Genomic DNA, 26,455 nt, shown 5'->3' with positions numbered 1-26,455 from the left:
AGCTGTGGGTTTTTTTTTTGGAACCCTTTTAAAGCTTTATTAGGGTATAATTGGCATGCAATAAATTGCACCTTTTTAAATATGAACTTTTATACATTTTGACATGTATAAACCCATTGAAACCATAATGATAGTCCTGGAAATAAACATATTCACTTTTATTTACCTTGTGCCTTTTCCTCAGCCTTCCAGGCCAACGTTGATTAACCTTCATTTACAGTAGATTAGTGTGTCTTTTCCAGAATTTTATATTATTGGAATCATAAATTATTAACCTCTCCTTTTTTCTGGTTTTTCTCATGCTATATAATTACTTGGAGATTCATCAGTGATACTTTCAAGTAGTTCATTCTTTTTATTGCTGAGTAGTATTCTGTTCTGTGAATCTACCACTATTTAATTATCCATTTACCTGTTCGTGGATATTTGAGTTATTTATAGATTTTGGATTTGACAAAGTGGCTATGAATATTTGCGTACCATTCTTTACTAACATATGTCTCATATCTCTTGTGTCGATAGCTCAGAGTGCAGTTCCTGAGTCACAGGGTAGGTGATTAAAATTTTAAGAACCTGCCAAACTGTGATTCAAATTGATTGTTCCCTTTTGCGTTGTCACCAGCAGCATAACTGTAATGACACCTCACTGCGGTTTTTTTTCCCTAACATTTTTTTATTAATTTTTAAATTTCTTTTAAAATGCCAAACAACACCAAATGCAAACATTCTTAACTTTTGATCATTCCGTTCTACATATATAATCAGTAATTCACAATATCATCACATAGTTGCATATTCATCATCATGATCATTTCTTGGAACGATTACATCTATTCAGAAAAAGAAATAAAAAGAAAACATAAAAAAATTCATACATACCATACCCCCCACCCCTCCCCCTCACCGATCACCAGCATTTCAATCTAAATTTATTTTAACATTTGTTCCCCCTTTTATTCATCCTTATTCCATATGTTTTACTCGTCTGTTGATAGGACAGATAAAAGGAGCATCAGACACAAGGTTTTCACAATCACACAGTCACATGGTGAAAGCTATATCATTATACAGTCATCTTCAAGAAACATGGCTACTGGAACACATGAGCTGTAGGTTTTTAATATATTCCCTGTATCATGTTGAGTAAGTACCCTTCTGTTCCTATCTTTGAAGTGTTTTCATCAAGAAAGGAAGTTGAATTTTGTCATATGCCTTTTCTGCATCGATCAAGATGATTATGTGGTTTTTTTGCTTTCATTAATTGATGTGGTATATTAATTAATTGATTTTCTTATGTTGAGCCAGCCTTGCATAGCTGGAGTAAATCCCACTTGATCATGGTATATATATATATATTTTTTAATATGCTGCTGGATTCAATTTGCAAGAATTTTGTTGAGGATTTTGCCTCTGTATTCATTAAAGAGCTTGGTCTGTAACTTTCTTGTTATATCTTTATCTGGCTTTGGTTTTAGGGTGATGTTGGCTTCATAGAATGAGTTAGGTAGCTTTCCCTTCTCTAATCTTTTTGAAGAGTTTGAACAGGATTGGTACTAATTCTTTCTTGAATGCCTGGTAGAATTCATATGTGAAACCATCTGGTCCTGGATTTGGGGAGCTTCTTGATGACTGATCAATCTCTTGTGACTGATTTGTTGAAATCATCTTATTCTTCTCAAGTCAGTGTTGGTTGTTCATGCTTTTCTAGGAAGTTGCCCATTTCATCTCTGTTGTCTAGTTTATTAGCATATAGTTAGTTGATCATAGTATTGTTTCATTACCTCCTTTATTTCTGCAGGGTCAGTGGTTGTGTCCCTCCCATTTCTGATTTTATTTATTAACATCTTGTCTCTCTCTTTTTTTTTTTGGTCAGCCTAGCTAAGGGTCCATTGATTTTATTGACTTTTTCAAAATACCAGCTTCTGGTTTAGTTGATTTTCTCTATAGTTTTCATATTCTCGATTTCATTTATTTCTGCTCTAATCTTCGTTATTTCTCTCCTTTTGTTTGCTTTGTGGTTAGTTTGCTGTTCTTTTTCTAGTGAACAGTTAATTCTTTGATTTTTGCTCTTTCTTATTTTTTAATATAGGCATAAATTTAGGGCAATAAATTTCTCTCTCAGCACCACCTTTGCTGCATCCATAAATTTTGATCTGTTGTGTTTTCGTTTTCATTTACCTTGAGATATTTACTGATTTCTCTTGTAATTTTGTCCTTGACCTATTGGTTGTTTAAGAGGGTGTTGTTTAACCTCCATATATTTGTGAATTTTCTGGTACTCTGCCTGTTATTGATTTCCAATTTCATTTCATTATGATCTGAGAAAGTGTTTGTAAAATTTCAGTTTTATATTTTTGTGATTCAGAATATGATCTGTCCTTGAGCATATCCATCAGCACTTGAGAAAAATGTGTATCCTGCTGTTATTGGGTGTAATGTTCTGTAAATATCTGTTAAGCCTAGTTTATTTATTGTATTATTCAAAATCTCTTGTTTCCTTATTGATCTTCTGTCTGACTGTTCTGTCTGTTGATAAGGGTGGTGAATGGAAGTTTCCAACTATTATTGTCAAGGTGTCTTCTTTTCCCTTCAGTGTTGTCATTGTTTGCCTCATATATTTTGGGGCACTCTGGCTCGATGTTTAAATATTTATGATTTTTATGTATTCTTGATGAATTGTTCCTTTTATTAATACATAGTGTCCTTTTTTGTCTCTTAAGTGTTTTACATTATAAGTCTAATTTGTCAGATATTAGTATAGCTTTCCCATTCTTTTCTGGTTGTTTTTTGCATGAGATGTCTTTTTCTAACCTTTTATTCTGTTTTGTCCTTCAGTCTAAAGTGAGTCTCTTGTAGACAGCCTGTAGATGGTCCTAGTTTAAATCCGTTCTGCCATTCTGTATCTTTTGATTGGGGCATTGTCATGGTCAGGTTCATGTATCAACTTGGCCAAGTGGTGGTACCTGTTTGTCTGGTTGGGTAAGTGCTGGCCTGTCTTTTGCTATGAGAACATTTCATAGAATTAAATCATGATCATGTCGGCTCCATCCACAGCAGATTGCATTTGTAATCAGCCAAGGGGAGTGTCTTCTTTAATGAGTGATGCTTAATCTAATCACTGGAAACCTTTAAGGAGGATTCAGAAGAGACAGGCTCTCTTCCTGCTTTGGCCAGCAAGCCTCTCCTGTGGAGTTCGTCTATGCCCTCCATCAGAATTGTTGGCTTCACAGCCTGCCCTGTGGATTTTGGACTCTATGTTCCCACGGTTACATGAGACACTTTTATAAATTTTATATTTACAAATATTTCCTGTTGATTCGGTTTCTCTAGAGAACCCTAATACAGGAGTTTATTCAACTAACATTTAATTTTATTATTGTAAAGGTAATACTTACACCAATTTCCAGTTTGTCTTTTGGGTTTTATATGTTGTTCTAGTTTGCAAGCTGCTGGAATGCAATATACCAGAAATAGAATGGCTGTTAAAAAGGAATTTATTAAGTTGTAAGTTTATAGTTCTAAGGCTGTGAAAATGTCCAAATTAAAGCAAGGCTATAGAAATGTCCAATATATGGCATCCAGGGAAAGAAATCTTGGTTCAAGAAGGCCGATGACATTCAGGGTTTCTCTCTCAGCTGGAAAGGCACATGGTAAATATGGCAGTGTCTGCTAGGTTTTTCTCCAGGCATCTCTTTTCATGAAGCTCTCACAGGGACATTTTCCTTCTTCATCTCCAAAGGTCTCTCACTGCCTGGGCCTTGTGGCTCTAAAGCTTTTCCAAAATAGTTCCCTCTCAGAGGGCTGTAGTAAGCAACCCCACCTTGAATGGATGGAGACACACCTCCATGGAAACCGTCTGATCAAAATTTATCACCCACAATTGGGTGGGTCAGATCTCCATGGGAACAATCAAAAAGCTCCCACTGAACAATATTGAATGACGATTAGAGAACTTGGCTTTTCTGTCGTACACAGCAGATTGAGACCAGCACATATGTTGTATCTAATTTTTTTCTCTTTTTACCTTTATTGATAGTCTTCTACACTCTTCTCCAGACCTTTCTCTCCTGTCTTTTCCTATCTGCCTATAGTGGTCCCTTTAGTATTTCTTATAGAACTGGTCTCTTAGTCACAAACTCTCCCAATGACTGTTTGTCTGAAAACAGTTTTTCCTTCGTTTTTGAAGGACAGTTTCTGGATATAGAATACTTAGTTGGCAGTTTTCCTTTTTCAGAATCTTGAATGTATTATACCACTACCTTCTCACCTCCATGGTTTCTCCTGAGAAATCCAAACGTAGTCTTATTGAGCTACCCTTGTATGTGATGGATTGCTTTTCTTTTGCCGCTTTCAGAATTGTCTCTGTGTTTGACATTTAACAGTCTGATTAGTAATTGTCTTGCAGTAGGTCTATTTGGCTCTTTTCTGTTTGGGTTCGCTTTGCTTCTTTGATCTGTAATGTTATGTCTTTCATAAGAGATGGGAAATTTTCAGTGATTATTTCCTCCATCAGTCTTTGTTACTTTCCCTTGTCTTCTCCTTTCGGGACACCCATAACATGTATATTGTGCATTTCATGTTGTCATTTAATTCCTTGAGATCCTGCTCATATTTTCCCATTCTTTTCCCTATCTTTGTTTTGTGTTGGATTTCAGGTGTCCTGTCCTATAGTTCACTAATCCTTGCTTCTGCCTTTTCACATCTGCTGTTGTTGGTCTCTTTTTTTGGTCTTATGCTATGCCTTTCATTCTCATAAGTTCAGCCATTTGCTTTTTCAGTCTTTTGAGTTCTTTATGTTTGCCCAGTGTTGTCTTTATATCCCTCATCTCTTTTGCCATATTATCTCTCATCTCGTTGATTTGATTTTTGATGTGAGTTTGCTTATCTGTTTTAACATCCTGAGTGGTGTGTTTCAACTCCTGTATCTCATTTCAGATGCTGTTTTGTCCTTTTGATTGGGACATATATTTGATCTTCCTATTATAATTCATAATTTTTTTGCTGGTGTCTAGGCATTGGATTTCCTTAATTAGTTTATTCTGGAGGTTGTTTTTACTCTTTTATCTAGGATTTTTTTGCTGGATGATTTTGTTCTTTATTTGTTCTTTGGCATTTAGTTCAATGTATTCTAGATCTCTAGCCTAGCTTCTCTTTAACTGATTGGAATTTTTTAGCTCTTCTTTTTCTGATTCTTACCCTCCTTGTATGGAACTGTTTTTTGAGTAAGGTCTCTTCAAATATGATCAACCCCAGTCAGGTTTTCCCAGACCAGACAGGCCCATGTCTCAGGAAGAGAGTCACCAACATCAGTTTTCCCAGCAGGTTGACAGACTTTCCTGTGAAGCATCTAGACTCTGCTTTTCCTGTCCTGCCTAGCATGTGGCAGTTGTCTGCCCATGGCTTCCCACCAGCGTAAAGTCATGTGGTACCTTTAACTTCAGCAGACTCTCCCTGCCAGGGGTATCGTTGGTACAGAGGTTGAAGTAGAAGGTGGGTTTAGGTTGCTTCTGTTTTCCAGCCCCTGGGGTCTGAATTTCCTGAAGGAGGGCCACCACTTGAGCTGGGCCCTGTCCCCCTTTTCTTGGGAAAGATGCACCCTTTAGGGGATTGTCCCCATTCACCTGACTGGTTACTTTGTCTCTCAGACTTGCCTTAATTTTGCTCTTCAGTGGGGCAGTCCTGAAGCCTGAGAGTGCTGGCAGTTCAGTCTAATGAGCTGTTAAGAAGTAAAGGTAAAAAAGACTTTTCTAAGCCAGACCCCAGCTTCCTGGGTTTGCCAGTGAAGAGTTGGAGGCTCTTTGTGTCCCCGGAGTCTTTTCTTGGGACCCAGCCCTTTTCTGGTATTTTATACTGTCCAACACAAAATGCTTCTTTTATTTTTCCATCGGCCCTGCCCCCTCTCTTCCAGGGCCAAAATTCCCTATTTATTTAGTGCTTATGCCAGCTTTATCTGTGCTTGGGACCAATTTTCAGCCATCCGAATTTGTTAATTCCACAATTGCAGGTTGGTTCAGCTGACTTCCTTGCTCCTAGTAGGATCTATTTCTTTTTCCCTTGGGACTAGCCTGCAGTGTCCATGGAGGAGGGCTGGCCTCCATGACTTGGGGGACTTACCGTTCTGTGTGGGATCTCAGCTGTTCCACCCATTTCGGACTGGTATAGATGTGTGTCTGGTCACTGATGTCCTCCCAACAGTTGTTCTGTACAATTCTGGGCTCTTTACAAACTGCCTTGGAAGAGAACTTAAATTCTATACTTCACTACACCACCATCTTGCCTTAGTGTAATCCCAGTAGCTACTTTTTTTTTAGGGGGTGGTGCGTGGTCTGGGAATCAAACCCAGGTCTATCACTGAACCACCCAGTAACTAATTTTTAAAAGATGATGTTAGGGTACATGGGTGGTTCAGTGGTAGAATGCTTGCCTTCCATGTGGGAGACTGGGTTTGATTCCTGGACCATGTACCCCCCAAAAAGATAATGTATTCCTCATTACATACTAACTAGTTTATGTATGAGTTTCTTTTGGGATTTTCCATTCTGATTTATTCACCCTTGAGTTATATACATTGTTTTAATTCTGCAGGTTTAGAAGACATTTTAGAGTTTGGGGATATAGATCCTCACTTACGCTTCTTTGCAAATTTTCTTTCCATTTTGTTTTCACCTAATTTTCACCTGAATTTTAGGATACTTTATCAGATTTCCAAGGTGCTTCAAGTCTGGATGATTAGATTTGCATCATGTTTGTAAATTAGTTTGTAGAGATTGTCATCTAAATAAATAAGGATGTATTTGACTGCAAGTAGCAGAAAATTTCAAGTCAAATTAGGTTAAACAGTAAGAATACTTCACTGGTGTGAACTGGCAGTCCAGTGGTAGGAAGCAGGTGGTTGCATCAGTTGATTTGCAGCTCATTGCAATCACTAAGGATCAGGTTCTCTTCATCCCTCCTCACTTTCATTCTCCTCTTGCTTCCCTTGTGGTTGCAAAATGACTATAGTAATTCCCAGGAATCACATCAAGAGGAAAAGTAGACTTTTTTTCGATTTTTCCTAGGTGTTCTAGTTTGCTAGTTGCCGAAATGCGATACACCAGAAATGGAATGGCTTTCTAACAGGGAAGGCCATGAAAATGTCCCAGTTAAAGCAAGTATATAGAAATGTCCAATCTAAGGCATCTAGGGAAAGATACCTTGATTCAAGAAGGCCGATGAAGATCAGGGTTTCTCTCTCATCTGATCTGGAAAGGCATGTGACGAACACAGCTTTATCTGCTAGCTTCCTCTCCAGGCCTCTTGCTTCATGAAGCTCCCCAGCAGTGTTCGCCTTCATCTCCAAAGGTCACTGGCTAGTGGACTGTGTGGTTCTCTTGTCATTCTGTCGTGGTTCTGCGGCGCGCTCTCCTCGTTCTCAAAAAAGGCACTCTCTCCAAAATGTCTCTTCTTTTATAAGATCCCAGCAAACTAACCAAGACCCATGACCCACACGTCTCCATCTAATCAAGTTTAATACCTATAATTGATCGAATCACATCTCTGTGGAGATAACCCAGTCGGGTTTCCAATATAATACTGAATAGGGATTAGAAGAAATGGTTGCTTCCCCAGGACTGATTAGGATTAAAACATGGCTTTTGGGGGGAACATAAATCCTTTCAAACCCACACATTAGGATTAAGGTAGTTTTTCCTTAAAGTCCCCAAGTAGACGTATCTTTACTTCTTATTGTGTCACATGCATTCCTAAGCCTGTCCTTGGCAAGAGAAATGGGATTTCTGTAATTGGCTAAAACTGATCAGAATCTATTCCTAATTAAGGGTGAGGAGCACTCTGATGGAGTCAGGTGAGGAGAGTGGATTCTGTTAAATTTTCTGTTGGTTAGTGCTGATATATGGGAAAATGCTTTGTTTTGCACATTTATTTTATTATTGGCCACTTCACTGGAGTCTTTGCTTTTCAGTTGATAGTCACAGTATTTCTACATAGATGATTATAATTCTGTGACATCAGAATTATTTCCTTTCAGATAGCTCCATCCCTTCCCTTCCTTTTTGATTCACTGGCTGTAAAATTCAGAACAATATTAAATAATAGTATGGTAATAGATGACCGTCTTGTATTTGATTTGGCATCAAATTGTATGAATTTATTTATTCTGTATCTTATTCAAACCACACCTACCCCTAGTAGATTAATCGTACAATATGCTATTGGATAATATTTAATGCTGATTTTTTTTGGGGGGTGCATGGTCTGGGAATCGCACCTGGGTCTCCCACATGGAAGGCGAGCATTCTACCACTGAACCACCTGTGCACCCTTAATGCTGATATTTTATTTAGATATTTTGCATTTTGTTTTATGTCAGAGCCATAATTTTATTTTATTTCATGTGCTTATTAGCCAACCCAGGGTTGTGATAAAATTTCATGTGCTTATTAGCCAACCCAGGGTTGTGATAAAATAATGAGTTGGGGTGCTTTCTGTATTTTCTGTTCTGAGATAGAAATAAAGTTTCTGTTCCTTGAGAGTTATGGAATCTATGAAACTGTATGGACCACATCTGTTTTTCTCCTTTCTTGATTATTCATGCATTTAGGTTTCTTCTATCATCTTGATTTAATTTCAATACTAGAACAATGTCAAGCACACAGTAAGTGTTAATATATAGCTGTTGAATAAATGAGTGCATGGGTGAAAATTTTGGAAACCTGTATTTTCCTAGAAGAATCTTTCTTATGGGGTTAAATTTTTAAAGTACAGTATACAGATCTGAGATCATCTTCCCTTTCCAGTTACTTAGGGATTTATTCCCTCCCTTTATATGAGTAAGGGATTTTTTTCATTGGTTTGTTCCTGTTTTCCTTGAAATAAAGGTTTTGTTCATTTTCAGTGATGTATTTTTAGTGGCATAATATTTGGTTTAAGTGCTTTAAGTCTGGAATCCTGGCTCTGCCACTTAAAGGAAAATTACATCATTTCTTTATTCTCAGTTTGCTCATCTGTAAAATGAGCTTAGTGGTAGAACATACCTCATAGAATTCTTCTGAGAATTAGATCTTTGTCTGGGGCATGCCTGGTACATGCCTTCTTCACTTGGGCACTTTTTTTTTTTTTTAATTTTGTTGGTCTTTTCAACAGAACCAACTTTAGGTTTCATTAATTTTCTCTATTTTTTCTTCCATTTATTTCCATTCAAATATTTGTTTTCCTCTTTGTGCTTGCTTTGGGTTTTCTTTGGTCCCTTTTTTCTCATTTCTTAAGGTAGAAGGTTATTCACTGATTTAAGATCTTTCAATTCCTTGTGATTTTTTCTTTGGCCCTTTGTATTTTTATAGTATTGATTAATTTATATATATTTGTGAATTTCCCAAATTTCTTTCTGAAATATATTAAGCCTTGTTTATGGCTTATCGTGGAGGACATTGCATGTGGACTTGGACCGAGTGAGTGTTCTGCTGTTGTGTGGTGGAGTGCATGTCTGTTAGGTCTCGTGTGTGTCTTTGCTGATTTTGTCTAGTTCTCTTTTTGTTTTGTGATCATTTTTCTCTATACAGATTTCTTGCACTGTTTAAACAGTCCCAGATATATGTTGTCATTGTGAGCTGTCCCTTCATCAGAAAAGTCACTCTTTTCATGCGTTAAATTTTACAGTTTTACATTGTTTATTGTCTTTTTTTTTTTTTTATGGGCAGTCACCAGGAATTGAACCTGGGTCCTCCAGCATGGCAGGCAAGCATTCTTGCCTGCTGAGCCACCGTGGCCTGCCCTATTGTCTTTTTTTTTTTAACTCTTAAAAATTTTGGAGTCATTTTGCTTTCAGTTTATCTTTTATAGAATACTGTGGTTGAATTTTATTTTTTTATTTTTTTACATGGGCGGACACCAGGAATCGAACCTAGGTCTCCAGCATGGCAGGTAAGAACTCTGTCACTGGGCGGGCCACGGTGGCTCAGCAGGTAAGAGTGCTTGCCTGCCATCCTGCCATGCCCGAGGACCCATGTTTGATTCCTGGTGCCTGCCCATGTAAAAAAAAAAGAGAAAGAACTCTGTCACTGAGCCATGGTTGCCTGCCCTGTGGTTGAATTTTTTAACCTAACCTGAGTATCATTGTCTTTTTTTTTTTTTGCATGGTCAGGCACCAGGAAATGAATCATTGTCTTTTGATAGAGAATCTTAACCTATTTTAAATTGGTATACAAAGTGATGCATGGTTTATAAGTTTTGCAGTTTAATTGATGTTCTCATTTTCAGTCCTTCCTATAGGGACTCTCCCTTTAGCATTCCATAATAATATGGAAGGAAAGTGTACATACTGTTTTCAGTTCTGTTAGTGGTAACTTAAAATATCATAAAGACATATTTGACTCATTAGATAAAAAACTTTTATTTTGGGCTTCTTTTGTAAGATAAGATGAGTATAATTTAATGTTCTCCTGCCTTTCTTTTTTCCCCTGTTCCCGCTTGTTTTATCTCTATGATCTGAAATTTTTGATCTAGTGAAATTTATTGCTACTGAGTTGTGAAGCCCGCTCTTTGCCTTCTTTTGCAGGTAATCTGTTTTCTTCTGTCTGTATGCTTGTAGGAGTCAGGAATTACATCAACATAAAGTTTATGAATTTTGCCTGATCAATGGTGAACTTTCATTTTGTAGGTCCAGTTCTCTTGAGTTTCTGTATTGTATCTTTCCTTACTGTTTCTGCCCCACTTGCCCTGGTATTTTATTCAGGAATGTCATTTACCTGTATGTTGGCTCTTCTTTGTCCTTCATATTTATCCTTGTTGAATTTTTGGCTAAACTTTCTTCCACAATGGCCGCACCATTTTACATTCACACCGACAATTTAAAAAGGTTGCTAATTTTCCATGTCCTCACCAATACTTGCTATTTTGTTTTTAATAACCATTCTTATGGTTGTGGGGCAGTCTCTCGTGGTTTTGATTTACCTTACCCTAATAGATAATAAATATTGAGCATCTTATCCTGTGCTTATTGGCCATTCATGTATCTTTTCTGGAGAAATTCTATTCATATTTTTTACCCATTTGTAAACTGGGTTGTTTGTGTTTTTGTTGATGAGTTCTTTATATATCCTGAATATTAAATCCTTATCAGATATATGGCTTCCAAATGTTTTCTCCCATTGTGTTTGTCTTTTCACTTTCACTTTCTTGGTAATGTCCTTTAATTTTGATGAAGGACCACTTATTTTTTCCTTTTGTTGCTTATGTTTTTGGTGTATAGACTAAATCCATTGCCTAATGGAAGATCTGGGAGATATTTCTCTGTCTTTTCTTCTAGGGGTTTTGAAGTTTTTGCCCTTATTATTTAGGTCAGTGATCCATTTTGAGTTAGTTTTTGTAAATGATGTGAGGTAGGTCTGCTTTCATTCTTTTGCATGTGGAAATCCAGTTTTACATGGACCATTTGCTGAAGAGATTATTCTTTCTTCATTGAGTGGACTTGGTATACTTGTCAAAAATCAATTGGTTATAGATGTGTGGCTTTATTTCTCTACTTTTACATTCCATTGGTTTTTATGTCTGTCCTTGTGCCAGTGCCAGATTGTTTTGATTATCGTAGATTTCTAGTAAGCTTTGAAATTGGAAAATATGAATCCTCCAATTTTGATCTTTTCTCTCAAGATGTTTTTGACTATTTGGGGTTTTTATGTTTGGTTTGTTTGCTTTGTTTCTTTAAGATTTCAAGCATAAGAGAGTTTTAAACTTGTATGTCTTCCACTTAGCATTGTCAAATTTCTGGTCTTACCATATTTGCTAAATTTTTTTGTTGTTATTTTGAAGTTACTTTATGTTTTTAAATGTAAACCCCTGTACCTCTGCCCAGGTTCAAGTGCTACCCTGAACTTGGTCCTGGTCTTTCCCATTCCTGTGCCTGTTTGTTGTGCATGTCTGCGTCAGTGAATATGGAGTAGGGTTATTATGTCCTTAAGCTTTGTATGAATAGTATCATGCTGTACTTTTGTTTCTGCGGTTTTCCGTTTGAGCCCAGCGTTATGATTTTGAGGGACTTTTTCCCCTTGCACAGAGGTCCTCTTTGCTTGCCAAGTTGTGTGCCTAGTGGGATTCATCAGTCCACTGGGGCTGGAGGTAAGGTTGAGCCTCTTTTCCATTCCCACAAGGAATGATACAACTAGAACCTCACGTGCAGCTCTGGGAGAGTGTATCCTATCATGTGTATCACAGTTTTGTTGAGGGACATGAGTTGTTCCATGGGTTTCACTGTGGAAAATAATGCCTCATTGAATATTCTTGGGCCTTTCTGTTTGTGCTCACATCTAAGACATTCCCTTAGGTATGAACCTAGGAGTGGGATTGTTGAATGAATATATCTAACATATGTTAGATATTGCCTAATTGCTTATCGAAGTGGGTTTAACAGTTTACATTCTTGCCAGCAGTATACCAGAGTTCTCTTTTATTTTTAGATGATCTGTCGGATGGGTGTGAAATGGAATCTTATTCTGGCATCAATGTTTGTTTCCCTGATTACCAGTGAGATAGAACTTCTTTTCATGTGTTTATTGGCCATTCAGATTTCTTCCTCTGAAATTGTCTCATCAAATTGTTTGCTTTTATTTTTGAGGGGTTGCATTTCTTCTTAATGAGCGTTATGTATTTGGACATGTTACATTTGGTGGGTTACATGTCTCTTTTTCATTTGTCTTTTCACATAATGGTGTTTCATATATGGATATTAAAATTTGAATGTAATAGAATCTTTCAATAGTTTCCTTTATAGTTTGGGCTTTTTGTGTCTTATTTAATAAAATCCTTCACTATTCTATGGTTAGAAAGATATTCTCTTCCAAATATTTGACTTTTCACAAAATACATTACTCCTAAATTCTGGCTTTTGGTATTTCCTATTCTCAAACTTAGCTTTGCATTTATTTATTTATTTATTTATTTATTTTGTTTTGTTCTTTTTAAAATTTTTTTTTCATTTTTTTATTAATTAAAAAAAATTAACTAACACAACATTTAGAAATCATTCCATTCTACATATGCAATCAGTAATTCTTAATATCATCACATAGGTGTATGGTCATCATTTCTTAAGCTCAGATGCAGCTTCATTCAGTGTTTTAACATAATTACATTACAATTAGGTAGTATTGTGCTGACCTTTTTTTTTTTTTTTTTTTTTTTAGAAATCATACCATTCTACATATGCAATCAGTAATTCTTAACATCATCACATAGATGCATGATCATCGTTTCTTAGTACATTTGCATCGGTTTAGAAGAACTAGCTATATAACCGAAACAGATATAGAATGTTAATATAGAGAAAAAAAAATAAAAGTAATAATAGTAAGAACAAAACAAAACAAAACAGAACAAAAACCTATAGCTCGGTGTAGCTTCATTCAGTGTTTTAACATGATTACTTTACAATTAGGTATTATTGTGCTGTCCATTTTTGAGTTTTTGTATCTAGTCCTATTGCACAGTCTGTATCCCATCAGCTCCAATTACCCATTATCTTACCCTGTTTCTAACTCCTGCTGAACTCTGTTACCAATGACATATTCCAAGTTTATTCTCAAGTGTCGATTCACATCATTGGGACCATACAGTATTTGTCTTTTAGTTTTTGGCTAGACTCACTCAGCATAATGTTCTCTAGGTCCATCCATGTTATTACATGCTTCATAAGTTTATCCTGCCTTAAAGCTGCATAATATTCCATCGTATGTATATACCACAGTTTGTTTAGCCACTCGTCTGTTGATGGACATTTTGGCTGTTTCTATCTCTTTGCAATTGTAAATAACGCTGCTATAAACATTGGTGTGCAAATGTCCGTTTGAGTTTTTGCCCTTAATTCCTTTGAGTAGATTCCCAGCAATGGTATTGCTGGGTCATATGGCATTCTCTATTCAGCTTTTTGAGGAACCGCCAAACTGCCTTCCACAGTGGTTGCACCATTTGACATTCCCACCAACAGTGGATAAGTGTGCCTCTTTCTCCGCATCCTCTCCAGCACTTGTCATTTTCTGTTTTGTTGATAATGGCCATTCTGGTGGGTGTGAGATGATATCTCATTGTGGATTTGATTTGCATTTCTCTAATGGCCAGGGACATTGAGCATCTCTTCATGTGCCTTTTGGCCATTTGTATTTCCTCCTCTGAGAGGTGTCTATTCAAGTCTTTTTCCCACTTTGTAATTGGGTTGGCTGTCTTTTTGTTGTTGAGTTGAACAATCTCATTATAAATTCTGGATACTAGACCTTTATCTGATATGTCGTTTCCAAATATTGATTCCCATTGTGTAGGCTGTCTTTCTACTTTCTTGATGAAGTTCTTTGATGCACAAAAGTGTTTAATTTTGAGGAGTTCCCATTTATTTATTTCCTTCTTCAGTGCTCTTGCTTTAGGTTTAAGGTCCATAAAACCGCCTCCAATTTTAAGATTCATAAGATATCTCCCTACATTTTCCTCTAACTGTTTTATGGTCTTAGACCTAATGTTTAGATCTTTGATCCATTTTGAGTTAACTTTTGTGTAGGGTGTGAGATATGGGTCTTCTTTCATTCTTTTGCATATGGATATCCAGTTCTCTAGGCACCATTTATTGAAGAGACTGTTCTGTCCCAGGTGAGTTGGCTTGACTGCCTTATCAAAGATCAAATGTCCATAGATGAGAGGGTCTATATCTGAGCACTCTATTCGATTCCATTGGTCAATATATCTATCTTTATGCCAATACCATGCTGTTTTGACCACTGTGGCTTCATAATATGCCTTACAGTCCGGCAGCATGAGACCTACAGCTTCGTTTTTTTTCCTCAAGATGTTTTTAGCAATTCGGGGCACCCTGCCCTTCCAGATAAATTTGCTTATTGGTTTTTCTATTTCTGAAAAATAAGTTGTTGGGATTTTGATTGGTATTGCATTGAATCTGTAAATCAATTTAGGTAGGATTGACATCTTAACTATAGTCTTCCAATCCATGAACACGGTATGCCCTTCCATCTATTTAGGTCTTCTGTGATTTCTTTTAACAGTTTTTTGTAGTTTTCTTTATATATGTTTTTTGTCTCTTTAGTTAAATTTATTCCTAGGTATTTCATTCTTTTAGTTGCAATTGTAAATGGGATTCGTTTCTTGATTTCCCCCTCAGCTTGTTCATTACTAGTGTATAGAAATGCTACAGATTTTTGAATGTTGATCTTGTAACCTGCTACTTTGCTGTACTCATTTATTAGCTGTAGTAGTTTTGTTGTGGATTTTTCCGGGTTTTCGATGTATAGTATCATATCGTCTGCAAACAGTGATAGTTTTACTTCTTCCTTTCCAATTTTGATGCCTTGTATTTCTTTTTCTTGTCTAATTGCTCTGGCTAGAACCTCCAACACAATGTTGAATAATAGTGGTGATAGTGGACATCCTTGTCTTGTTCCTGATCTTAGGGGGAAAGTTTTCAATTATTCCCCATTGAGGATGATATTAGCTGTGGGTTTTTCATATATTCCCTCTATCATTTTAAGGAAGTTCCCTTGTATTCCTATCTTTTGAAGTGTTTTCAACAGGAAAGGATGTTGAATCTTGTCACATGCCTTCTCTGCATCAATTGAGATGATCATGTGATTTTTCTGCTTTGATTTGTTGATATGGTGTATTACATTAATTGATTTTCTTATGTTGAACCATCCTTGCATACCTGGGATGAATCCTACTTGGTCATGATGTATAATTCTTTTAATGTGTTGTTGGATACGATTTGCTAGAATTTTATTGAGGATTTTTGCATCTATATTCATTAGAGAGATTGGCCTGTAGTTTTCTTTTTTTGTAATATCTTTGCCTGGTTTTGGTATGAGGGTGATGTTGTCTTCATAGAATGAATTAGGTAGTTTTCCCTCCACTTCAATTTTTTTGAAGAGTTTGAGGAGAGTTGGTACTAATTCTTTCTGGAATGTTTGATAGAATTCACATGTGAAGCCGTCTGGTCCTGGACTTTTCTTTTTAGGAAGCTTTTGAATGACTAATTCAATTTCTTTACTTGTGATTGGTTTGTTGAGGTCATCTATTTCTTCTTGAGTCAAAGTTGGTTGTTCGTGTCTTTCCAGGAACCCGTCCATTTCCTCTAAATTGTTGTATTTATTAGCGTAAAGTTGTTCATAGTATCCTGTTATTACCTCCTTTATTTCTGTGAGGTCAGTATTTATGTCTCCTCTTCCATTTCTGATCTTATTTATTTGCATCCTCTCTCTTCTTCTTTTTGTCAATCTTGCTAAGTGCCCATCAATCTTACTGATTTTCTCATAGAACCAACTTCTGGCCTTATTGATTTTCTCTATTGTTTTCATGTTTTCAATTTCATTTATTTCTGCTCTAATCTTTGTTATTTGTTTCCTTTTGCTTGCTTTGGGATTAGTTTGCTGTTCTTTCGCTAGTTCTTCCAAGTGGACAGTTAACTCCTGAATTTTTGCCTTTTCTTCTTTTCTGATATAGGCATTTAGGGCAATAAATTTCCCTCTTAGCACTGCCTTTGTTGCGTCCCATAAGTTTTGGTATGTTGTGTTTTCATTTTCATTCATCTCGAGGTATTTGCTAATTTCTCTTGCAATTTCTTCTTTGACCCACTCGTTGTTTAAGAGTGTGTTGTTGAGCCTCCACGTATTTGTGAATTTTCTGGCCCTCCGCCTATTATTGATTTCCAACTTCATTCCTTTATGATCCGAGGAAGTGTTGTGTATGATTTCAATCTTTTTAAATTTGTTAAGACTTGCTTTGTGACCCAGCATACGGTCTATCTTTGAGAATGATCCATGAGCACTTGAGAAAAAGGTGTATCCTGCTGTTGTGGGATGTAATGTCCTATAAATGTCTGTTAAGTCTAGCTCATTTATAGTAATATTCAGATTCTCTATTTCTTTATTGATCCTCTGTCTAGATGTTCTGTCCATTGATGAGAGTGGTGAATTGAAGTCTCCAACTATTATGGTATATGAGTCTATTTCCCTTTTCAGTGTTTGCAGTGTATTCCTCATGTATTTTGGGGCATTCTGGTTCGGTGCGTAAATATTTATGATTGTTATGTCTTCTTGTTTAATTGTTCCTTTTATTAGTAGATAGTGTCCTTCTTTGTCTCTTTTAACTGTTTTACATTTGAAGTCTAACTTGTTGGATATTAGTATAGCCACTCCTGCTCTTTTCTGGTTCTTATTTGCATGAAATATCTTTTCCCAACCTTTCACTTTCAACCTATGTTTATCTTTGGGTCTAAGATGTGTTTCGTGTAGACAGCATATAGAAGGATCCTGTTTTTTAATCATCACAATCAACTTATGTTTCTTTTTTTTTTGTGAAAAATAACATATATACAAAAAACAGTAAATTTTAAAGCACATTGCAAAAATTAGTTGTAGAACAGATTTCAGAGTTTTGTGTAGGTTACAGTTCCACAATTTCAGGTTTTTACTTAGCTGCTTTAAGATACTGGAGACTAAAAGAAATAATATAATGTTTTAGCAATTATACTCATTTGTTAAACTCTTCATTTTCTGTATAACTCCATCACCTTTGATATTTCTCCCACTGTTTAGGAGTATTTGGGCTATTCCCATTCTAGCTTTTCATGTTGGAAGAGGCTATCGATAATATGAGATAGGGGGGATGGAACTAGCTGATGTTCTGGAGAGGCTAGGCCCTTTAGGTTTCAGGACTTTTCTGGTCCAGAGACCCACCTGTAGGTTTAGGTTTCTGGAAAGTTACCTTAGTGCAAGGAACCTTTGTAGAATCTTTTATAACATCTTTGGTGTTCTTTAGGATTGCAGGAATGTTTTTTTTTGGTTGGGGTTTGGTATGTTATGGTAGGTAGCAATGTCTAACTGAAGTGTACTTAAAAGTGCCCTCTCAGCCACTGATTCTTTATTTGCTAGACTTCTTTTCTGCCTTTTGATCAGGATGGCATTGTTGATCCCACGATGCCAGGGCCAGGCTCATCCCTGGGAGTCATCTCCTGTGCTGCCAGGGAGACTTTCATCCCTGGATGTCATGTTTCAGGTAGTGGGGAGGGCAGTAGATTCACTTGCAGAGTTGGTCTTAGAGGCCACATCTGAGCAATGAAAGAGTCCTCTGGAAGTAGCTCTTAGCCATGCCTACAGGCAGGCTAAACTTCTCCATTACCTACACAAGCCTCAAGATCAAGGGCTTGGCCTGTTGATTTGGGTGTCCCTAATATTTGACACAGTAATCAGAGTACGTGGATTTTTGTAACTGTACCAATGCCTTTCTCCAACCCTTCTTTTGTGCATTTAGTTTATTTCCAATATTGTATTGTTACAAATTATATATATTCTTAATACAAATGACTTATTTCTGGGACTTCTGTTTATACTTGGAGGTTTACAGATTCATCTCATTTTTATTTTTAAGTATGCCTTTTGTCATTATAGAATCATTTATCTCACAATACCACAAGTACTGCTTGATTTTATAAATCTTTGCTCAGCCTTTTAAGAGTGCTTATAGTTATTTTTTATGTAATATTTCAGTATTTTAGTGGAGAAATACAGTTTCTCCCTAGGAAGTATTTAGTTGCCAAGATCTTATGTTTTGCTTTTTTTATATTTTTATAAGGGTTAATAATTTAGATATAATTTTTAACTTATAAAAGTATGGGAGTCTGTTTAAAACTCTATACCTAATTCAATCAAAAATGATTTTCTGTCTCTTTATGTATAACTTAAGCAAAGGTAAATAAGTATAGATTTCTTTTTAAGGAAGAAAAGTTTCATTGATTTTTTTCATTTTCATCCTTTGATATTTTTCCAACGGCTATTCTCACCCACCACAACTATATTATTTAAATTATGTTTTCAATAATTGGTCATATTGTTTTGTAGTAACAGTTGAACTTTTGCATGCTATTTATAAACTCTGAAGCTTTGAAGCTATGGAAAGGTATTTATATATGAATGATAACTTTGTGTTAAATAAATGTAACTGAACATCTTCAGTCGGGTGTCTCACTCCATAAACCCATGTGAGGTTGCCCCCATCTCTAAGTCCTTTATGTGAACTTTTACTGCGGGCTGTTGTTTGCAGAATTTCCTTTTCATTTAGCTCCTTACCATTTCTACTTTATTTGTATTGTCTTTCAGAAGTGTACCATTCTTCAAAATGGGTTAACTGTTATTTAAATATGGCCTGTGATTTTCTGTTGCAGGATTCTGTGTGTTGTTTTGCTTTTCTTCCCATCATAAAACTTTTTTCCTGGCCTTGGACATGCTGCTGCTAACTCATTCTTTGCATTATTTCATCTGCTGATTATTATTAGTCTGAAACCAAGACAATATTCCGTGTAACAATGGACATGTATATGATTTTTACCTTACTTAAAATGTGGAAAAAGTGGCGCAGGCAGTGTGACTTGATGCTCCCTTGCCAGCCCTTGTGTTTGATGAGCATCCTCGGTGACATGGACTGGTCAGTGGGGCCTCCATCCTTGACATCTCTTGTGGGTTTTGATGAGTCTCTGCTTCACTTCCCCTGCTTACTTTCCGTATGCTAACATTGCTCTTATTTTCTTCCTAGAGGAAGAGAAAGCCAATACCCTTCTCCTCCTGGGCATGTGCTTGGACACTTATGCCCGCTACCTTCTCTTCTCCAAGAGGCCTTCACAGGCACAGAAGATGTATGAAAAAGCTTTACAAATTTCTGAAGAAATACAAGGAGAAAGACACCCACAGGTAAGGAAGGAAAACATACAAGAAGGGACTGTAAAAACAAAGTTTAAAATGTATGAGTGTGAACCACCACACTAATTGGGAACTGATTATCAGCAAGTGGTCTTGGTTGTGCCCTTCTTCTCCTCATGCCCCAGTGTACTCATTTTCTTACTACCTCCCCTTGCCTCCCCCACCTCTACACTTGTTTCAAAAAGGATTTGAGGGCTCATTGGGTTACTGAACCTGGTCAGAACATTTCCCAGGAGTCATGGGTTTACACAGAGAGCAGTAGCTTCTTTAAAAGGCAGGTCTAAGCAGGCTGCCGTGTGCTTCTGGAGCTTCAGAGGAGGCAGCACAGGGTTTCTGAGTGGGGTCTGCGGACCTTCATTTGAGCCTCAGGAGGAACAGCTTAATTCATGAAGGTCCTGCCCCTTACCTACCCTCACTGGCCCACAGTTAAAATGCAGGTAGGCAGGAGTTTGGGTTGGGGAGGAGGTGGCAGTGGGGAGACTGCATTAAAAAAATTAAAAACCATCGATGTGTTATAGAATATATGCACAATATGTAAAACTTTGTAACAGAACACTAAATATGTTGAATTGAAATAATCTGTCTTTCCTCTATGTTCTGGAGGGGTGCAGAATATATCACTTTGCTTGGTACCCTCCAACATAGGACACATTTTTTAACTGAACTGAACATGTCCTAAAGCTGAGGAAGATGGGCCGGGCAAGTATTTTGATTTGCTTAATCTGTCAGAATGCAGTGTACCAGAAATAGGTTGGCTTTTAAAATGGTAATTTATTAACATTATGAGTTTACAGTTCTAAAGCCATAAAAATGTCCAAACTACGGCATTCATGAAAACATAATGTGACTCAAGAAAGGCTGATGGATCTGGAACGCCTCTGTCAGCTGGAAGATAGGTGGTCCCAAATTGCTTCCCTGAGAGTGTTTTGTTTCTGCATGTCCGAACATCTTTGTGCCAGCTCCGAAGCAGCTTTTCTCCAAGCATCTGAGCTTCCTCAAAAATGTTTCCCATTGTAAAGGACTCTAGTAGATTAATCAAGGTCCACCTTAAATGGGTAGTTACATCTCCATCTAACCAGAAGGCCGCAACCACAATTAAGTGGGCCAGTCTCCATGGAAGCACCCTAAACAGTAGGTCTGGCCCCACAAGATTGGATCAGGATTAAAACATGGTTTTTCTGGGGTACTTAATTGTTTCACACTGGCACAGCGAGTAATAGGTTTTGGAAGAAAAGGGAACTTGAGCTATGAATTAACTCCAGAAAGGGACTTAGGACTAAATATAGAGCATCCCTTTAACGTAGTATCATTAAGGAATCAAATCGTAAAAAGACAAGCATGGAATTGAAATCAACAAATACTAGAATCACAGGCCATAGCTTTAAAGGAGTTAGAAGGTATGAAAGTCTGACCCTTTTAGTACTAAAATTAAAAAAAAAAAAGCCAAACTTAATGGGACTCTTCCGAAAATTAAGTAATATATTTCTTCTTCTTGATGAGTTCCAGAGCCACCAATAGGAATTATAACCAAGTGAGACTACAGAGGTAAATCAGGCTGCTTCTTGAGATGGCTAAACCTAAAGTGGGATCATATTTACCTTCCTTTTGCTGTTACTTCTCATTTAGTGTCTCTAATTTGTTAGTTGGATAAATAAATACTATTCACCCTCTTTCTTAATTTCTAGATTTACGCTATTTCCCAGATGGTTGAGCCACTCTGTCCACTGTTCAATGTGGACATAAACGCACACAGTTGCTTAGTGGCTGGTACCCTTACCTTTTGAGGAATGCTAGGAAAGATGAAGCCTGAAGTATAGCATCAGTTTATCAAACTCCAAATTCATGTTTAATCCATCTGGATGTGGACTTTAAAGAAAGAGCTCTTGGTATTTTTTTCACCTGTAGACCATCGTGCTGATGAGTGACCTGGCCACAGCCCTGGATGCCCAGGGCCACGTGGATGAGGCCTGTGCTCACGTGCAGAGGGCGTTGGACCTGGCAAGGCAGACACAGCATCCCGAGCTCCACATGGTACTCAGCAATTTAGCTACAATTTTGATGCACAGAGGTAGGTGACCAAATAACTTGACTGACTTGATGTAGGGAAGGATGTTGACTATATTTCTGAATCTATGAAATGGTGTTTAAGGAGGGTCAGGGGCGATGAGAAAACTCCCGAATGGAGACTGCTGAGTCAGGGCAGAGAAGGGAGGTAGGGGTGTGTTAGGTGGAGGTCGCCTGTGCTTGGTTCACGTAATTTCTAGTCCTGCACTAGTCTGAACAACACTGATCTAGAGAAAGACTTTGCAAGGACAGTACCTTATTTCTATTGCACTTGACAATTTCTAAACATTTTCAAATTTTAAATGCATTTTTCACATGTGCCTGTGAAGCAGGCAGGGTGGGGAATAGCAAGCTGACAGACCTTTCTCCTACTTCAGAGCCTCATCTGTATTTTTCAGAAACCAAGCATGGCAGGTCTCTAACACATGCACCCCCATTAGTGAAGGCCCCGTGGCCTACTGGGAAGGCCATGACTCATACTCCCCCAGCACTGGGTTGGAGCACTACACCTGGGCCAGGTTATAGCCTCTCGGAGCCAGCTTCATTTATGTGTAAATGGGGATGAAAGGAGGCAGTACCAGAGTGTCCCTTCATAAGCATGCAGTAAATTAGACTTGACTGTCATTAGAGTTTTCTGTTCAGAATTATTTTGATAGGATTTTCTTCTTCTTTTTCTCTGGGCCATTTTAGAACGATATGCACAAGCAAGAGAGATCTTCCTGGAAGCACTGAAGCAAGCAAAGCTGAAAGGAGATGAGGTTTCTATACAGCATATCAGGGAAGAGTTGGCTGAGCTGTCAAAAAAAAAAGTAGACCTTTGATTTAATTTTATGTGAGAAATGCATTTTTGTTTTAAAAGGAGTATTTCCAGTAACCCAGAGGAACAGCTATTATGCCACTGACTTAAAGTCCTCTGTCTATAACATTGACATTTCCTCACCTTGTCCTTGGTGAAGTACATGTTGTATAGATTTGGCTTTTCTTTTTTAAGGAGAACCACTTTCACCCTCTGACCCCAACTGACGTTCACCTCTAATGACAGACGTGAGCGGTGCTTTCAGTTGTTAACGTCTGGCTGAATGCAGTCCATGCTGGTCTACATGTGGCTAGATTCAGCTGGGCCGGCAGCCTTCCTCTGGGCGCAGGGCTATCTGTGGGGACATGGTCCCGCTTGGCATTTCTACCGTACAATTTTGATCCATTGATTTGCTGCCCTCTCTTCTCTTTATCTCAATATCTGGCAGACCAGAGCTACCTGTCTCATGGCAAAGGGGGATTATGGTGAGTTGTTTTTCTTGTAATCTACTTTTTTCACTTATGAAGCCAGATTGGGATTTTACTATGCATAAAGGAAGAAAAGTGTTATCTTTATTTGCCTCCATCATAAAGTTTTAAAGTACAAATTAGGCCTTGAAAATATAGCACCATATGATTATTGTTTAAAATGAACTGTATGTTTTTGTATGTATCTAGTTTTAACAGTTATAAAAAAAAGGAAGAAAAGGAATGATTTAATCTCACTTTTCATTGCTATCTGAGCAATTCACCTTCCCTTGCAATTTAAGTCACACAGTACGGGATCACCTGGGAGTTCTTAGAGACACACGTGTCCAGGCTGCACCCAAATCGTCCAACTTGGGGCAGCCCCTGCAGGAATAATATTTAGAAGCTCTCCAGTAATGTTGTATGCCACCAGTGTAGTGGAGGGGCCACTGACTGGATTCTAGGCCAGGCTTTTTGGTTTGGGGTCTTAAAATCCTTGTCTGTAAAGTGGAGAGTGATTTGAGAGTCTCTCTTAACCATGGGAGGAAGTATTTGATCTTATGACTTTAAATGAATAGATTGCTATTCAAATTAGCTTTATCACACTGCCTCAAAATAGATATTCTTACCTCAGCAGTCTTGCAAATAGCCATTTACCTAGGAAAAAGATAGATTCCAGGATCACTAAGGAGCTGTTGGGGTTGAGTGGACTGAGATACTGATATTTTTTGTATATAGTGGAAGAATTCTTTCATAATAAACTAGAGACTGTACAATAATATCGTATGTATTCAGTAATCTTTGAGTTTCTCATGAAAATTATTAAAAATTTAGTAAAAAATAAAATACTAGAAACTCTTAAGGTCCAAATCCTAGAGATTAGACTAAAAGTAGTATTTTGAAGATATAAGTTTCTTCCCACTTTCTAAACCCATAGCTATTCTTTACCTATTGCGCTAATCCCTTTAATCAAGTCTAACTCAGGTTCTTTTAATAGCAATCAGATTGAGTTTGAGTACAACCCAGTCTTCATGTATTGATGACTTGAAAAATTAATGTCAATCACTTCTTACCTGTAGTGAGAATGAACTTTGCGTTTTCATAATGGTGGCTGCTTTGTTGGGATTGCTTCACATTAGATTTTTCACTTCAGGTTTGAAAATTAAAAGGGTTTTTTGTTCCTTGTCAGTGATTGAGCTCATGATCCTGGTCCTGGAAAAACTGTTAACGATTTTTAGGAAGACAGCCTCTTACTGTGGGTGTTCATTATAGTTCATTTGCACTGTTGTAAAACAAGGCAGGCAGCAAAACAAAAGGAGAACTGAGCCCCTTTACAAATCCAGAAATGACTTGTTAAGGTTTACATTTTTGAACTGTTTTATGTCACAGGTGTTTTCCACTGCATAAATATTTTAAAAATAGAATCACTCAACATACCAAATGAAAACAGCATAGAATTTCTGATCATAAACTGAAATATGTGCTGAGACAATGCTTCTGCAAACCTTCTGGGTGCTAAAATAATGAGTAACAATGCAGGTTCAGAACACTGACACCTCAGTGCGCAAAGAATATCATGCCTTGGCTTACAGCTAACTTCATCATTCCCAAGTGCTGTGCTGTGCTTGCTGCTTACATCAGGATAAGGCTGGCCTCTACCCTGCCGAGATGGTTTACTCCATAGGTAAGCCTTATGAGAATTCTGTCCTTCGGTTATTTTGAACTAAGAAATGATAATGGATTTCATCTCTTGTTCTGAAGTCTCTTCTCAGGTAACAGCAGATGAACTAATACACAGTAACAGATTGTGATAAATGAAGGAGGAAGGGTTGGAGATAGCAGCTCTCCCTGAGGCCAAGTAGAACTGGAAAAGTAACAAGTTGGGCTCTGATCTGACAAGTTCTCAAAAACTATTTTAACTGGGAATAGTTTAGGATCCTCAAGGTTATAGAAAAGTACATTGTAATCTCTTCTGCGACATTGCCAGTGCCTGAAAAAAATACATAAGCTGAAACTGTCAAGAACTAGAACCTTTAGTCATTGGTTTTCATCAGTGTTGACATAAGCATGTGCGTTTATTTATTTATAATGAAGTGACACCAGCGTGCCAAGCAGCAGGAGCTTTGGCTCTTAGCACCTAACCTGAAGCTTATTCTGAGGATCTCAAAGGACAAGAGAAGCTTAATGACAAGAGTAAAGGCTTTAACTTCAGACAAGCTTATGTCCTATCTTTGCTAGTTAATTATATAGGTGAAGTACTGAATCCATCTCCTCAACCATAAAGTATGAGGATCCCAAGAATGCATGTGAAACATTCATTACAAAGGAGGCAGTCAATGGTTAATCATAGAGCAGATTTCTTTAGAGGCTTGTTTAGGTCGACTTAAATCTCTGTAAAGTGCTACTTTTTACCATCCTGAGAGACTTCTTATTTCTTCCTTTTTAAATTCTCATTGGCAGTCTCTCAAAACCATTAGTATTTATATGCTAGGGACGGATAATTTGCTATATTTTAGATTGCATGGAAAAATGTCCAAAAATTAAGCAAGCAAATCTTAATGACAGAGCAAACCAACCCTGTAGTGGCATAATTAGTTTAAAATTTGGTCTACATTTCCTGTACTTTTGAGAAACAGCAAAACGAAAACGTTCATCGATAAGCTCTTGCTCACAGGGAATCAGAGTGATACATTCTGGTGCAGAAATGGGAAGAGGGCCCCCTTGGTCATCCTGAGTTGTTCAGGATGTATCACAGAACATTGTCTAAAAAGTAGTGGAATTCTTTATCAGTCTGTCTGTTGTACATTTCAAACTCGTTAGAGCTATGAGTTTTTTGCACCAGGAACCTTAAATAATCTGCTGTAGCTATGGACAGGGTAGTTGTCAAATTTATTCAAAACAAAGCTTTGTGGGCTGCATCAGATGCAGGAGAAAAGGAATACTTAGGGGCATGGTTAAATTACCAGTGTGCATAACAGTGAGGTATGCCTCAAATGAGCCTTTAGAACTTTAAAAACGGAACTATAACACCCATGCAGTAATATTTTTTCAGTGCTACTAATTAAAAAAAAAATTAAAGTCTGCACTGGAAATTTACAATATGGCAGTTATGCTTCTCCTAACTTTTGACCCTAATATATTCATGTACAGATTTTATGACAGGGTCTGTGTTAAAAACCCAAACATTTCACAAGATTTTAAACACCACTGGGAAATTGAATTTAGAGGAAACAAAATCAGAGAAAAGTACAATGCCCGTGACAGCCAACATTATGTAGCTAGGCTGTATGAGGTTGTTTAGAAGGCAAGGGTTAAAAAGATTTTTAAAAATTACCCCCCCAAGTGGATGCGCTGATTTGAACTTAAGTACACCAGATACTACAGCAAGGGGA

At 37.3% G+C, this 26,455-nt stretch overlaps 1 protein-coding gene across 4 annotated transcripts in view; it reads left to right on the top strand.

The window, feature by feature from the left end:
- TTC19 (tetratricopeptide repeat domain 19) overlaps positions 1–24,248 on the top strand; it is a 57,660-nt gene extending 33,412 nt beyond the window's left edge. For all 4 annotated transcript variants that reach the window (XM_077163982.1, XM_077163985.1, XM_077163983.1 and 1 more), the window contains 3 exons: positions 19,573–19,727; positions 21,642–21,804; positions 22,491–24,248. In XM_077163982.1, coding sequence (XP_077020097.1) covers positions 19,573–19,727; positions 21,642–21,804; positions 22,491–22,621 — 449 coding nt within the window. In that variant the 3' untranslated portion in view covers positions 22,622–24,248. The remainder of the gene's footprint in view (positions 1–19,572; positions 19,728–21,641; positions 21,805–22,490) is intronic.
- The last annotated feature ends 2,207 nt before the right edge of the window (positions 24,249–26,455 follow it).

The sequence above is a fragment of the Tamandua tetradactyla genome, chromosome 6 (genome assembly GCF_023851605.1).
Source record: "Tamandua tetradactyla isolate mTamTet1 chromosome 6, mTamTet1.pri, whole genome shotgun sequence".
Taxonomy (NCBI): domain Eukaryota; kingdom Metazoa; phylum Chordata; class Mammalia; order Pilosa; family Myrmecophagidae; genus Tamandua; species Tamandua tetradactyla.
The sequence above is the reverse complement of the archived record's forward strand: the minus strand, read 5'-3'. Positions and strand labels throughout refer to the sequence as shown.